General features: G+C 59.4%; 1 protein-coding gene across 2 annotated transcripts in view; it reads right to left on the reverse strand.

Moving 5' to 3' along the window:
* Positions 1-14,592, reverse strand: part of HMCN2 (hemicentin 2) — a 142,173-nt gene that overhangs the window by 14,562 nt on the left and 113,019 nt on the right. For both annotated transcript variants that reach the window (XM_066255946.1, XM_066255945.1), the window contains exons 70-85: positions 14,224-14,305; positions 13,998-14,134; positions 13,258-13,399; positions 13,019-13,163; positions 11,713-11,840; positions 10,954-11,110; positions 10,050-10,171; positions 8,909-9,073; positions 7,680-7,787; positions 7,256-7,390; positions 6,790-6,924; positions 5,842-6,032; positions 4,723-4,936; positions 3,762-3,896; positions 2,685-2,875; positions 900-981 (exon numbers count right to left, since the gene is read on the reverse strand). In XM_066255946.1, coding sequence (XP_066112043.1) covers positions 900-981; positions 2,685-2,875; positions 3,762-3,896; positions 4,723-4,936; positions 5,842-6,032; positions 6,790-6,924; positions 7,256-7,390; positions 7,680-7,787; positions 8,909-9,073; positions 10,050-10,171; positions 10,954-11,110; positions 11,713-11,840; positions 13,019-13,163; positions 13,258-13,399; positions 13,998-14,134; positions 14,224-14,305 — 2,269 coding nt within the window. The remainder of the gene's footprint in view (positions 1-899; positions 982-2,684; positions 2,876-3,761; positions 3,897-4,722; positions 4,937-5,841; positions 6,033-6,789; positions 6,925-7,255; positions 7,391-7,679; positions 7,788-8,908; positions 9,074-10,049; positions 10,172-10,953; positions 11,111-11,712; positions 11,841-13,018; positions 13,164-13,257; positions 13,400-13,997; positions 14,135-14,223; positions 14,306-14,592) is intronic.

Consider the following 14,592-nt stretch of genomic DNA (forward strand, 5'->3'; position numbering starts at 1 on the left):
TGCTTTTTCTTTCTTTTTCCTTCCTTTCTTTCTCTCCAGGACAGATATGTCATCGAGTACCAGTATCTGTTTTTAGCTGCTATGTGGTATTGTGTGGTTGGGATCCGTCGTGATTTCCTTAACCTCAGGTAGCACATCTAGGTGGCATCTGATAAAAGGATGACATCTTCCAGAACTGCCTCTACGTGATGCCGCCTGAAACGGGCAGGGGCTGGCTCTGTCACCGGCGGGCGATTCTCACGTCACTCCATGACGCCAAGTTTTCTCAACCGGAAGATGACCACCCCTGCCCACGTGCTACTCCAGCCCTACAGGATGACCGCAGGGAGAGAGGTGGACAGTGCCCCTGCCGGGGAGACTGTGGGCAGGTGGAACTCACACACACAGCGTGGGTGGGAGTGGGAACTGGTACGTGCGCCGTAGGGAGCTGCTGTAACAAGCGGCCACCCACTGGGTGCCTTCAAACACAGTTCTGGAGGCCAGAAGTTCAAAATCAGTTGTTTCTCGGGGCAAAAGTCAAGGTGTCATGCCCCTCCAGAGGCCCCAGGGGTGCAGACTTCTTTGAGTTCACCCTGTTTGGTTTCACTCAGCTTCTTGAATTTGTCGGTTTTGAATAAATGGTCTCCCTGGGCATGGCTGCTGGGTCCCGAGTGTTCACTAGCCCTGACCATCCTGACTCCCATTCTACCCTGGGGAACATTTCATGGGACTTCGACTGTGCTCTGTGCTCGGGATAAAGATTTGTAAAAGCATTCTAAGTCCCCAACCCTGCGTCTCTGCCCTCCACTCTTCTCAGAGAGCCTGGGCCACACCGGCCAGCCGCTCAGCATAGCTGCCTCTGAGCGCCCACTCCACACTGTCCCCACTGAGGGCCCGGGGACCGGGAGGCGGAGACTCACTCTGCAGCACGAGGACCACCACCTTCTCCACGGCGCCCATCTCATTCTCTGCCAGGCACTGGTACTGGCCCATGTCATCCATCTGCGGGGGGGGGGGGGGGGCACACCAGAGGGACAAAGGTCAGGAGAGGAAGAGGAGGGGGAAGGGAGCAGCTTGGGACAGCTGGGCACAGAAACCCATCTCAGTGAGACCCATCTAACCGGGAAGGAGCTTAGAGCCTAAACCAGTGTGTGTGTGTGTGTGTGGGGGGTGCTGGCGGACTCCTCACGTGACGCATCAGAGCGGCCTCCGTGCCTACTTGTCCACAGACATCCAGAGGGGAGCTAGCCCCTTTCACACCTGGAACCTGGGGTGTGGGGGTGTTGACTGAGAGCGCGGACTTGCTGTGAAGCCTCATGCTGCAAAAGATGACCTAGAGCCTGACCAGGCGGTGGCGCAGTGGATAGAGCATCGGACTGGGATGCGGAGGACCCAGGTTCAAGACCCCAAGGTCGCCAGCTTGAGCGCGGGCTCATTTGGTTTGAGCAAAGGTCGCTGGCTCTAGCAAGGGGTTACTCGGTCTGCTGTAGCCCCACAGTCTCATATGTAGCACATATGAGAAAGCAATCAATGAACAACTAAGGTGTTGCAACGAAAAACTGATGATTGATGCTTCTCATCTCTCTCCGTTCCTGTCTGTCTGTCCCTATCTATCCCTCTCTCTGACTCTCTCTGTCTCTGAAAAAAAAAAAAAAAAAGATGACCTAGAGCTTCCTCTTCCCAACTATGAACGCTGAAGTATTATCGCTCCGTGGTGTGCGGTTAGGGATGCCTTCAGAAAAGCGCCCCACGGTGGGATAAGTGTGGGAGCCCTGAGTTAGACAACAGGCGTCTGAGCGGTGGGCTTTCTCGGGGCGTTACCAGGCCACGGGCACTGCCAATCTCAGGAGGGGAGGTGGCTGGCAGCACCTCCCCAACCCGGCAGGAGGGGGCTGTTTTTACGGGCTATCTGCGGCCGTGGACAGCGAGGGGATTCACTTCCGAGTGGCAGCGCTGCCATGAGACGGAGCTGGGGACAGCCCGAGGCCACCGTCCATGCCCAGAAGACGATACGCCGCAGCCACTCCCAAGGGAGTGTCAGGGGGCAGCCTGACATGCAGTAAGGATGTAGATTTGGGGGTCAGACTGATCTCCTCATCTCTGAAATGGGGATAACAGCTGCTAGGATTGTTGTAGCATCAAATGAAATCATAGCCGCTAAGTGCCTGGCTCACAGTACAGGTCATGCCAGGTCATAGCAGCTGCTGTTACTGCTGATGTTATTGCGACTGCGCTGTTAGTAGCTAGTCCTATCATTATTGATTACAACCTAGAGAAAAGTTCCCAAATGGGCAAGATCGAGGGCCCCTAAGACGGGCCTGACAGGAGCGAATTGTGAGTTTCTGCATGACCACCGGGACTTGGGATGCAGAAGAGGAGTTCACTGATTTCTGACTGTAAACCTATGAGGTAGAAATGATCATTAGCCCCATGGATGGGTAGTGTAATTGAGGCACAGAGAAGTGAAGTCACTGGCTGGAGGTCACTATTCTTAGCCCCATGAATGGGTAGTGTAATTGAGGCACAGAGAAGTGAAGTCACGGCTGCAGGTCACCCTTCTTAGCCGGGGGAGAACTCTGGTGACGGGCAGGAAAGTGCTATGCAGGCTGTAGAGGTGGTGACAACCTAAAGAATCGTCTGAGCAATCAGAAGAGGCCTAGGGTTGTCCCAGATATCCCCACCCAAGGCGCCAGGCCCCTCCTCGCCTCTGTCCTGCGGATGGTCAGCGAGCCATTCTGCAGGCGGTGCCGGAGACGGCTGCCCCGCAGTGGAAGGCCATCCTTGATCCAGTGGATGTCAGGCGCCGGGTCTCCATGGACCACACAGTCCAGTCGGATGCTGCCCCCCACAGGTTCCACCAGGTAGGAGAAGGCCTCCCCTTGTAGGACAGGGGCCTCTGCAAAAGTGACATCAGACAAGGGGTCAGAAAGGACGTTCCCTTCAGGCTCAGCACGGCCGTCTATAGTCGACGCCTCAGGGACGGCAAACAGCTTTCACGCTGTGGGTCAAGTGGAACGACTGGCAGCAGCTGCCAGGAACACTGCGCTCAGGAGGATCTGAAGCTGAGCGGGAATAGTGCTGTGATCGACTAGTGATGTCTGAGACAGGTACAGGATGGAAGGCACTGTAACGAGTGTCATATACCCGCTCTCGGGGACAGATGACCCCAACTGCAGAGTGCCTGCTGGGGACCTTCGAAAACAAGGACCACGTGATCATTAGGACACCTCTGTTGTCCACTCAAATCTGACACCACTCTTGGATGGCTGTACCGGTTTCTACCCTTCCTGTTTTCCTGAGGTTCAATCCACCTACAGCTGGGGCCGTGCCCTGGCGTCTGGGGCTGCTCATCGCCTTCCATCAAACCCCGTGTCACCCATCCTGAAGTTGAGCAAAACAACACATGGTGTCACCAAGGGTTACTGTGCTGGTCCCAGCGGAGCAGGACACAACGCATATGCCTGCCTCTAACACCAGCACTGTCCAGCTGAGAAAATCCTGCAGGCTGATCGGTCAGATCTCTTACTTTACCTGCAGCCAGGTTGCCTGGAGAGATTAAAACAATACTGATGCTGGGGCCCCACCCCAGGGAGGCTGTTACTGAGACGGGGTGGACCCCTGGCCTCAGCATTTTATAAAGCTCCGGGGGGTTCTAATGCACAGCCAGAATGGAGAATTGCTAGTTCAGAGGTCAGAAGGCCAGCTTCGTAGGTTTTCATAAAAAACAACAATCGGCCGAGGTCAGCAGGTGTCAGAGAAAAGCCACGTGGCTTGAGCCTTACCCTTCACGTGAACGAAGCTGGCCGCCTGCACGCGGCCCACTGTGTTCTCGGCCCAGCAGGCGTAGGTCCCGCCGTCCTCTCTGGTGACGGCCACCTTCTGCAGCGTGCTGCCCCCGTCCTGCTCGGACACCCCGTCTGTGGCAGAGCAAGGGGTGACGTCTCAGGGGGCGCTGAGCCCAGGGTGTCAGGGGACCCGGCCCTGAATACTTAACTCAGGCCTGAACACCCGGCCAGAAGACAGGTGGCCCTGCTCCCTGGGGGGCGCCTGGACGGGGCGGCACTGGCTGTCTTAGAGGGGGTGGTGGCAGAACCTGTCTTTTCTCACTGCCAGGTCCACACTGGGAGCGGGGTGGGTGGTCAAGGGTAGGTCTTCGGGGGCCTGTTAACACGGGCCTGCCGCAGGACCCCGGCGGTCCCCACGTGAAGATGAAGAAGCAGGGCTCGGAGATGCTGAATGCCCCCTCACCCCGAGTTCTCTCCCCAGGAAGTGGTGGGGAAAAGCCTCTCGCGGGCTTAGGAGGGCCTGAGAAGATCGTTTTGCAGTGACTCTTGCATCTCAACACTTCCGCAGACATTTATTGAGCACCTACTTTGTATCTGCAGCCCCTGTGCCTCCCTGCACATCGGCTGGGGCCCAGGCGGGGAGACAGAGCCCGGGAAGGGGGTTTGCTGAGGGGCCCACAATGGGCGCTGCAGGCCCCTCTCCTGGCTCTGAGGTCTCTGCGTTGAGTCCGTTTTGCAGCTGGCTGCTTGCCAGGTCTGACATGTGACTGTCACATATGGCCAAACATGGGTTTGCCCCATCCGCCCTGCACAGGACGAAGTCTGGAGGCCCAGAACCCACACAGCCCTGTCTGACTAGCACCCTCTTCCTCGCCACCAGCTGGGGCACCACATGCTCGCCCTGCTCCACCTCCCCGAGTCCCGGGTCCCGTCCACAAGCCCCGCAGCAGGTCCCGACCTGTGACTGGCCGGTTGTTAACAGTCCAGCCAATGCTGGGGGTAGGGCTGCCCCGGGCCGCACAACGAAGCCACAGCCTGTCCCCGAGGCGCAGGCTGCGGTCCCCAGGCAGGGTGGTAAAGACGGGCAGCGCCAGGATGGTGAGGTGCACACGGCGGCGGGCACGGCCCGCAGGGTTCTCAGCTGTGCAGGTATAGGTGCCGGCATCCTGGCTCTGCGAGCAGAGGGCAGGGTCAGCCCAGGAACTGCCCCCGCCCCCAGCAGGGCCAAAACGCCCCTGGGGACCCACTGCCCTGCAGGTTCCTACAGAGCATCTAGCCCAGAGAGGCAAGGGGAGTTGCCCAAGGGCACACAGCTAGCCAACGGCACAGCTCCTCCCCTGCACTTCTCCCCAGTTTCCTCTGGCTCCGTGTCCTCATAATCCGAGCCGACCACACCATCGTCATGGTTTCTATTCACCGAGCAGCACGTGCTACGGACGGCCCGTGCTCAGAACTCACCCTGCACCAGCTCAGCTGTGCTCACACCGGCCCGGGGGAAGCTCCTACTTTCAGTCCCTTCTCCCAGAGGAAAAGTTCCGCCGAGCACTCCCAGCAGGGATGGTGCACTCACCACTGCACTACCCAGCCCCCGTGTGGCAGGGTCTGAGGCGCCCTGACCCCCTCCAGGTGTGCCCACCGAGCAGCCTCGCATCCGTCTGTCTGGAGAGCAGCCCGTTTTGTAATTACAGAATCTGCTCAGTGCTGATGGGGAAGGGGGTCGGGTTTCCGGGGTTCCCACCCCCGGCCCTGGCTCAGCTCAATAACAACACGAGGCTGCAGTCTGGGGACTCAGTGTCATTGTCATACCCCTGTCCCAGTCCGGGCTCCTGCCCTCCCCTGTGAGCTAGTCATGGAAGTCCAGGTTCAAATCTTGGTTCAGCTTGGGAATATGGGTACACTTGGGGCCTTGGTTTCTTCATCTGTACTCAGGGGTGAGAACACCTATTTTCCCAGGATCCTGGGATTAGACCACACAGAGTGCCCAACACACAGCATGACAAACGGGGGTGCTCAGCAGATGCTTGCTGCTCTCCTCGTTACCATGGCTCCACCCCTCTGCTCCAGGCGGGGGTCTCACCTCCGAGTACTTCACCAGCAGCTCCCCGGACGGCTGGACGGCAAACTTGCCCTCAGCTCCAGACACAGGCCAGCCGTCCTTCTCCCAGGTGATGTCCGGCTCGGGACTGCCATGGGCGGTGCAGGGCAAGAGGGCGTGGGAGCCTTCGGGGGTGGACAGGTCGGAGAGGGCAGTCTCGATCACGGGAGGGACTGTGGGGACAGGAAGGTACACTCGGGTACTAGGGCTGGGCTGGAGTGGCTGCCCCTGCCCCAGGGCCCTTGGCACACCCGTCAGCCTTCCCTTCACCACCACCTCCCAGTCACAGACCATCGCCCGTGGTCTGGACAACTGAGGGACTCGTGAGTTTGGAAAAGAACTGTAACAAGTGACCGCACTGCAAAAACACACACGTGCGTACACACACTCACAACACACAAGGACGAAAAGCTTCCAGATAGAGGCCTCCCTAACCAGACGCCACATGGCCCCAGACCCTGCCTGACAGGAAGCCTCCAGGACCACACAACCCATGCACTCTCCTCCTCCGGGAGGGGTTATGTGCGGGCAGAGTGCAGGTCACCGGCTGGACAGGCACTGGTGTCACAGCAGGTCTGGCCTACACTGAACCTGCCAGGGTACTTTGTAGGTTAGGGGCCCAGGACATCTTTATCTTTAGAGACAAGGATTGGCCAAACTAAGGAAAGGAGACGTTCAATCGTGTGTTTGCGCAGAAGGGACAGACATGGCTATTGCTACAGGAAAGCCAGAATGAACGAGGATGACGAGATTAGCGTCCATGAGGGGCTGGGGAGGCAGAGGGGACTAGGGTTATTATCTGAAGTCAGGCGGGAAGACACAGAGGGGTGCCCCACCCACGCTCAGAGCCTGGCAGAGAAGGGACGGGCTCTCGGGAGGCTTAAAGCCCCTAGCTCGCCAGGTCCACCTCGGCCCCCTCCCTGAGCCCACCTTGTATCACCAGTCGAGTTTTGCCCACGGCGCTGCCTGCGCTGTTTTGGGCGATACAAAAGTAGTTCCCGGCATCCTCTGGGCTGGCGCGGAGAATCCGCAGCTGTCCGCTGGGTAGGACCTGGGTACTCCCTCCTGGATTGGGTGGGAGGAAACCAGGGGCTGGTGGCTGGGGCTTCAGGACCCCCCGAGGAGGGCAGGAGGGTGGCTGTGGTCACAGGATGATGTGGCGGACAGAGTGAGCCTAGATGCTGGACCCAGAGCCCAGTCCCGACCTCCGAACCCAGCCACTGAGTGCTCAGGTAGAATCTGAGGCTCCGGGTGGTGGAAGAGGCAGGTGGGCAGGAGCTGAGGAGGGTGCAGGGCTGTCTGGCCCGCCTGCAGACCCCCCAAGGCCGCCAAGGAGGGAGGAGGACCCCAGTCCCACTCCGTCCTCCTCCCTGGTGTGGCCTCGGCGGAGACTCACCCCCGGAGATGCTGAGTCCCTCCTTCTGCCAGGTGATGCTCGGCCGGGGGACGCCCAGGGCCTTGCACGGCAACAACACCTCCTCCTCCACCAAGGCCCGAACCAGGCTGGGCAATGGCTTCACCACAGGGGAGGCTGCAAAGGAACAGGGTCCCTGAAGACCAGGGCCCCTCCAACCAGGGGCTCTGAGCACCGGAGAGAGAGGACTTTAGAAAGAACAGGAGGTTCTGGAAGCTTTGGCATGGAAGACACAGGCGGGCTGATTTTCTCCCGGAGTCCCCTCGGGGAGTGAGATCAGAGGAGGATCTGGCTGGCTGGTGCCGAGGGCCTCCCCTCCCTCCCCAGCCCCACCTGCCTCGAGCTCTGCCAGCTCCCTGGCCCCCAGAGCTGCGGGTCTCTGAGCTCATGGACCTGGGGGCCCTACCTTGCACAGTCAGGACCACATGCTTGTGAGCCACGCCTGCGGAGTTCCGAGCCACGCAGGTGTAGCGGCCCGCGTGGATGGGGAGCGCCAGCCCGATCTCCAGGGCGCCTGGGGGGGGCAAGGTGGGGGGGCTGGTGAGGGGCCTGGAGGCGGACATCCTCAGTGATGCGGCCAGCCTGTCTTACACTCCCCCGCAGGGTGGTGTCTCTGGCCCAGGCTGCTCAGCCTGCCTCCTCGCCCACCTGTCAGCAGCACGGTAGGGAACCCGTGTTCTAGGCCTGCCTCTGCTCCCTGCCTGGAGCACAGGGCCCTCAGTTTCCCTGTGTGCAATGAGGAATCAGACAGGATGGTGTCTAGACTCTCCCGGTTGTGATGTTCCAGGATCTGCCACTGTCCTGCCTGATAATTCTTAGCCCACCCATACTTCCCCAGGCCTCAAAACCTGCCTCCTCCAGGAAGCCTCCTGGATTACGGCCCTCTCTGTCCTTTTAACCTTTGAGTTCTCAAAGACACCACTTTACCCTTTCAAGACCACAGGCTGCACCTGCACTAGTAAGTGGTTTCTCAACTGCCTTGAAGGCCTGCTGGGTGGGCCAGGGGAGGGAAGACCACCTGGAGCTCTCACCCCCGTCCCGGGAACCTCAGCTGCTTCACAGGTTGGGCCTCCTCATAACCACCTGTCAGCAGGAAGGTTTCTATTGCTTTGCAAGAGTTCAGAAACCACAGAACCGACCAGTGGTTCTCAGACTTAGGATTTCACTAACTAACCAACAAAATAAATTTAATTTGAATCCCCGTAAAGGTGCTAACTTTTACTTTGATAAACAAAAACATTTTAAAAGTCACCATTTACCATCACTTTAGTTTCATAAAAGAAACTTTCAACACCAAAATATGAAGAAAAGCATAATTTCAGCATCAAGGACAAGCCTTCTAACCAGATAAAGCTAGCTGCACAAAAGTTTCCATATAGCTATTAGTTTTCTTACTCAGCCGCGAAGCAGCACTGAGTTGCCAACTAGCATCAGGGAACCCCTGAAGGATGGCAACAGCCCGGTGCATAGAGAAGGACACTGAGGCCCAGAGAGGGCAAGGAGTTTCTCCCAGGTCACACAGCGAGGGGATGGCAGAGCCTTGCTCTACAACGCGGGCCCTGTGGGCTCCTCTCACACCCTCCGCCCGGCCCCGTCTCCCCTCAGCGGCAGCTGCCCTGTGGTTCCCCTACTCACCCGAAGGCCAGACACGATAGCCACTCCCCCGCACCCCCAAGGGGATGCCTGCCTTGCTCCAGGACACCACCGGGGCTGGCACGCCTGTGCTGTGGCACGTGAGGACCACAGGGGCCATCCTGGTCGCGGTGAAGTCCGTCTGGTCGTCGGCAATGGTCGGGGGCACTGAAACATAAGAGCTGGCATGAGGCCCCGCTGAGGCTGCTGGGGAACCCACCGGCATGGGCCAGGCAGCTTGAAAACCGTGACAGAGACTAAGGCCCACGGTGACAGCGGCAACGAAAGGCCTGGGAGGGAGGCGCCGCAGAGAGAGAGGTCACATTGGCTCACTTGGGAAATATTTTTTGCCGGTCGTGGGGTAGTTATGAACTGCTTTCCATAGGGGTACTGGCCAGGTGGCGCTGGGAGCTGCGAGGTGGGGGCAGCTCGGAGCAGGGGAAGTGGCCTTGAACCTGAGACTTGAAGAAGCAGGTATCGGATGGGTGAAGGGTGAAGGGCGAAGGGAAAAGTGTTCACGGCAGAGGGAACGGTACGTGTGAAGGCCCAGCAGTGAGGAACAGAAAGGGTAGACATCAGACTGGTTCCCCAAGCAAGGCAGACCAGGGAGTGAGCTTAACCTGGGTGTTCAGGGTGGTCAGTGGAGCCAGCCTACAGGGGGACCCTGTGGGCCCAGGTGACACCTCGCATTCTGTCCTGAGGACAGGAGGCAGTAGAGCAGCAGTTCTCAACCTGTGGGTCGCGACCCCGGCGGGGGTCGAACGACCAAAACACAGGGGTCGCCTAAAGCCATCGGAAATACATATTTATTTAAAAATGTATCATATAATAAATAAATATGTATTTTCCGATGATTGAGAACCGTAGAGGAAGGAATTTTAACCAGAGTGATGACAAGGTCAGATTTGGGTTTAGAACATCCTGAATTGGGAGCAGTCTTTCCTGTGAGCTCACACAGGCCAGGAACTGTGCTGGAGTCAGGGTTAGTCAGTGTGGGTAGGGCGGGATCAGAGAGGGCCTCCTGGAGGAGGTGGCCTATGCAGCACAGGAAGGCTGAGAGACAAGCAGCTCAAGCCACTGCTGATGAAGAGAGTAGGTCACTGCCCCCATCCCGGCTTCCTCCCTGGCTCCACCCCCAACTCACCCTGGACGGTCACGTGGTACAGCCTGCGGGCCTCGCCCACCTCATTGCTCACCACGCACTCAAACTGGGCGGAGTCCTGGGGGCTGGGGGCTGCGAGGAGCAGGGCGTTTGAGGGCAGGAGCCTGGGAGGGACAGACGGACAGACACAGACAGGCCATTGACTGCTAAGTGACGGGCCTGGCTGACTTGAGACCAGCCAGCCATGCCCTCCCTGCCCTGGGAATCTGGAAGGGGGTTGGGGGTGGGGTTGTCTCATAACTATTCTTCTTTCCTGCATCTGTCCCCCAGCCGACTCTAGAAATTTTTTCCAGCAGTTTCCACCCCCCAGGAGTCTAGTTTGGGGCTGGTTCTCATTTTCATGCCTGTCTCTCTGTAGCCAGGCATGTTCCCTCCACGCACCCTCTGTGATAACGCCCCTGACAGTAGCCACCCCCACCCCCTCATCAGACTGCTGTGTCTACTAAACTGCTGTGGCCACAGGCTCCATGATGACCTGCCCCAAACACAGCAAGTCCTCAGTGCGTTCACTGGTCAACTGTCTCCCTCATGCTCCCAGTGACCGCTCCAGGGTCAGCCACACTGGAGAAGCAGACAGCAAGGCTCCTGCAGCGGCTCTGGGCCAGGCTCCGCCAGCATGAACTTGGGCTTCCAAAAACGGTTTTAAACACTGACAGTCCTGGCTTTAAAGGCCATACGTTTTCTGTTTGGCTGTGTCTCAAATGCCCCCACCACCTGCCAGACATCTCAGTGTGAAGACCCCCGTGTCCCCCCAAGGCCAGGACATGCGTTCTGGTGATGACTCGGCTGAGCCTCCTTTCTGCCTTGGGTCACACCCTCTGTGAGATGGGCATGCCCTGCCCCACCCCGAGCGACTCAGGATACGGCCAGAAGGACCGCTCGGTACCGGTAGGCGCCCTGCTGCGGGCGGAAGTCCAGCTTCTGTCCGTCCTTCCACCAGACCACGAGGGGCTTGGGAGAGCCACTGGCCTCGCAGGGCAGTGAGGTGGGGGCGTGGGCTGTCAGGGTCAGGTTGGAGGAGCTGGGGGCGATGGCAGGAGGCTCTGGGAAGACAGCAGTGGTCAGGAGACGGAGTGCAGGATGGGGGAGGCTGGGGTGTACTCCCACTACCTCAGCCCCCCCCCAGCAAGTGGGGGGAGGGAGGCAGGAGAAGCTCCCCCTTGGGGATCTCCCGGGGGGCCTTTGCTCACCCTGGAGGTGGGCATCCACTTAAGTACCTCTCCTGGAGTGAGGCCTGCAGGGCTGCCAAGCCCCCCTCCCCACCCCAGCCACCCGAGACCAGGGCCCAGCAGCACCGCCTCCACCAAGGTGACGGACGAGAGTGAAGACACCAGATCAGAGCGCCTGGTTCGGTGACTCTGAATCTCATCCTTTCAAGTGCTGTATATATTTTTGCATATTTTATCATTCACTCAATATAAAGGTGTTTCAGTGAGTGCACATAATATATACATAAAAATACATATGCATCTTTTGAGTGTGATGCTAAAATCCTTTTACTAATGGGCTTTGTGGTAAAAAAAACATCTGGAGACCCTTGGGGTTGGTTTCTGACAGCTAGACTGCCCCAGAAACTAAGCAGGGCCCGGCCCAGATACGGGGTGGATGCTGAAGGCAAGGAACACACCTTCCCTCGTCCACCTACCAAAGACCCGGAGGTCATGGCCTTGCCGATCAGAGCCCGCGGAGTTGGATGCCAGGCAGAGGTAGTGGCCGGCGTCCTGGGCAAGGACTGGCTGGATCCTCAGGGAACCCTCAGGCAGAACCTGCAACCTGGAAGCAGAAGGAGGGGTTGCCATGGAGACTGGCACACCAGTGCGACCCTGGGCCCTGGCTTTCCCAGCAAGAGGGTGCTAACTCAGGAGTCCTGCATCTGTGTGGCCGAGGTCCGTGGGGCCACAGCCATGGGCCCCAACCCAGCACCAGAAAGGGCAAGAGAGGCTGCTTCGGGCCTCCTGTGTTCCCATATGGGTGCAGCCTCTCCCCAGGAGTCAGCAGGCATGGGTACCCCCACCCTTCCGAGAATGGCCCCTAGATCTGAGAATTGCCCCTTCCCAAGGACCATGTCTATTTTGTGTAACCCCGCCCCCCCCAACCACTGCCAATTGGACGGAGGAAGAACGTGTCACTCAGGCTGGGCCAATGGAATTCCCTGCCCTGGGAATTCAAAACTGGGGTTCCCAGATGGCTCTCCAAGCTCTGCACATTTTGTGAACTGAGGACTCAAACTTAGGGACCTGGGGGGCCATGTCTGCCATGTTCACAGACAAAGAAAGTATAGAAAATCGGTCTGAGAGACAGAGGCATGAAGCCCACACACACAGAAACAGAGATTAGCAACCAAGAGTCAAACCAAGCCCTGGCCAGTTGGCTCAGTAGTAGAGCGTCGGCCTGGCGTGCAGAAGTCCCGGGTTCAATTCCTGGCCAGGGCACACAGGAGAAGCGCCCATCTGCTTCTCCATCCCTCCCCCTCTCCTTCCTCTCTGTCTCTCTCTTCCCCTCCCGCAGCGAGGCTCCATTGGAGCAAAGATGGCCCGGGCGCTCGGGATGGCTCTGTGGCCTCTGCCTCAGGCGCTAGAGTGGCTCTGGTCGCAACAGAGCTACGCCCCAGAGGGGCAGAGCATCGCCCCCTGGTGGGCAGAGCGTCGCCCCCTGGTGGGCGTGCCGGGTGGATCCGGGTCGGGCGCATGCGGGAGTCTGTCTGACTGTCTCTCCCTGTTTCCAGCTTCAGAAAAATACAAAAAAAAAAAAATAAATAAAAGAGTCAAACCAGACAGCCAGCCAGCCAGCCACCAGGCGTTCTCGATGCCCTTAACAAATAGGCACGCCCATCCCTGTGTTCTGAGAAGACCCGTGTCCTGATGACAGCTACCTTCTGCTCAACTGCCCAGGTGGGTTTCTGCTTATAACCTGCAAAGAGGTACCTGAGACACCCCGCTTCCTGCGCTCACCTGGGGCTCCCAGGATCCAGGGGGGCCCCGTCCTTGCGCCAGCTCACGAGGGGTGGGGGGGCCCCATCTGCCTGGCAGGGCAGCAGGACCGTCTGGTTCACGGAGGCATTCACTGCGGGTGGTCCCGGCTGGATGGTAGGCACCGCTGGAGGAGGGGCACAGAGGGGGCAGGTTCTAGGGGCCCGTAGCTCTGAGGGGGTGGGCAGGGCAGGCAAGCCGGGCAGGGTGGGCCCGCTCACTGTGGATCTCCACGCGGAAGGCCACACTGGTGCTGCCCGCGGCGTTGCGGGCTGTGCAGCTGTAGTCGCCGCTGTCGGCCGTGCTCAGGGCCTGCAGCCGGAGGAACCTGCCCCGCTCGGGGAACTGGGTGTGGGCATCTACCTGTGGAGCCCCCCGGGGTGGAGAGACCCTCATCAGGGCTGGGCCGGGCCGGGCCAGGCCCCCGGCACCAGCCAAGGAGGACCCAGGGAGCAGGGGGGCCAGACAGTGGCCCCTGCCCAGGTGCGGGCAGGCCTGCCACCCCAACCTGATGCCCTGCTGAGGACCCTCCTGGGGAATAGACTCCTGCAGGAGGAAGGCAGCACCCTGCCCCCGGAGCTCTGCCCACCAGGGAGGGTGCAGAGGGGGCTGACACTCACAGCAGGAGCTGGAACGCCCAACAGGACATCTACAACCCTCAGGTCGACAGCAGCAAACTTCCCATTTCAGGGGTGAGCACGGAGAGCCTCAGCAACTGGCTCCGGTCACACCGCCACTAGTGTAGCTCAGAGGTGCAGTGGGAGGGACATGGGCGCACACCGGAAGCCCTGCCTGCAGACCTCGCCTTGCCTCCGGGTCCCCATCCACAATACGGGATGACCGCGCTCACAGGGGCAGACCACGCCAGGAGGGCAGGTCTGCAAAGTGCTGGCGCAGCGCAGGCCCTCAGCACCTGGGGCCAGTCTGGCCAATGTCCCTGGGTCCCCAGCCTGGCACCCACCTGCAGCAGGATGCCATCTCGGTGCCACTCGATCTCGGGAGCTGGGTCCGCTTCCACAGAGCACTCCAGCACCAGCTGTCCTGGGGCCAGGCCAACCACAGAGCGGGGGCCTCGGGGCCCAACAATGTTTGGAGGGACTGGGGGCACAGAGAGGGCATGAGTGATGGGCCCATCCCTGCAGGTCCCATCCTGCCTCCCTCTCTTGCCCATCCTCCGGCAGCCCTACCTTGAACCCTGACCCGGAAGCTCTTCTCGACTTCACCAGCAGGGTTCCGGGCCAGGCAAGTGTACAGCCCATCATCGCCCACCTGGGGATGGAGCAGGGTGAGCGGCTGCCTCTGGCCTCAGCCTGCCCACCTCCTGACCTGGTTTTCTTCCTTCACAACTAATAACCCTGCTGGGTCTGCCATCCCACTTTTCCAACCAACTTATTCCCCTCACGGGGCTGTTTCTTCTCTATCTCACCCTTGCTTTAGGGCTAGGGCAAAGCCTGCCTCCTCCAGGAAGGTCTCTGTGACTGCACCAGCCCTCCTCTGATTAGATGGTTTCTGCATCAGCCTTGGCTCTGACCTGGCTAGGAGCTCCTGAGGACATG

Source organism: Saccopteryx bilineata, chromosome 2 (genome assembly GCF_036850765.1).
Source record: "Saccopteryx bilineata isolate mSacBil1 chromosome 2, mSacBil1_pri_phased_curated, whole genome shotgun sequence".
Taxonomy (NCBI): domain Eukaryota; kingdom Metazoa; phylum Chordata; class Mammalia; order Chiroptera; family Emballonuridae; genus Saccopteryx; species Saccopteryx bilineata.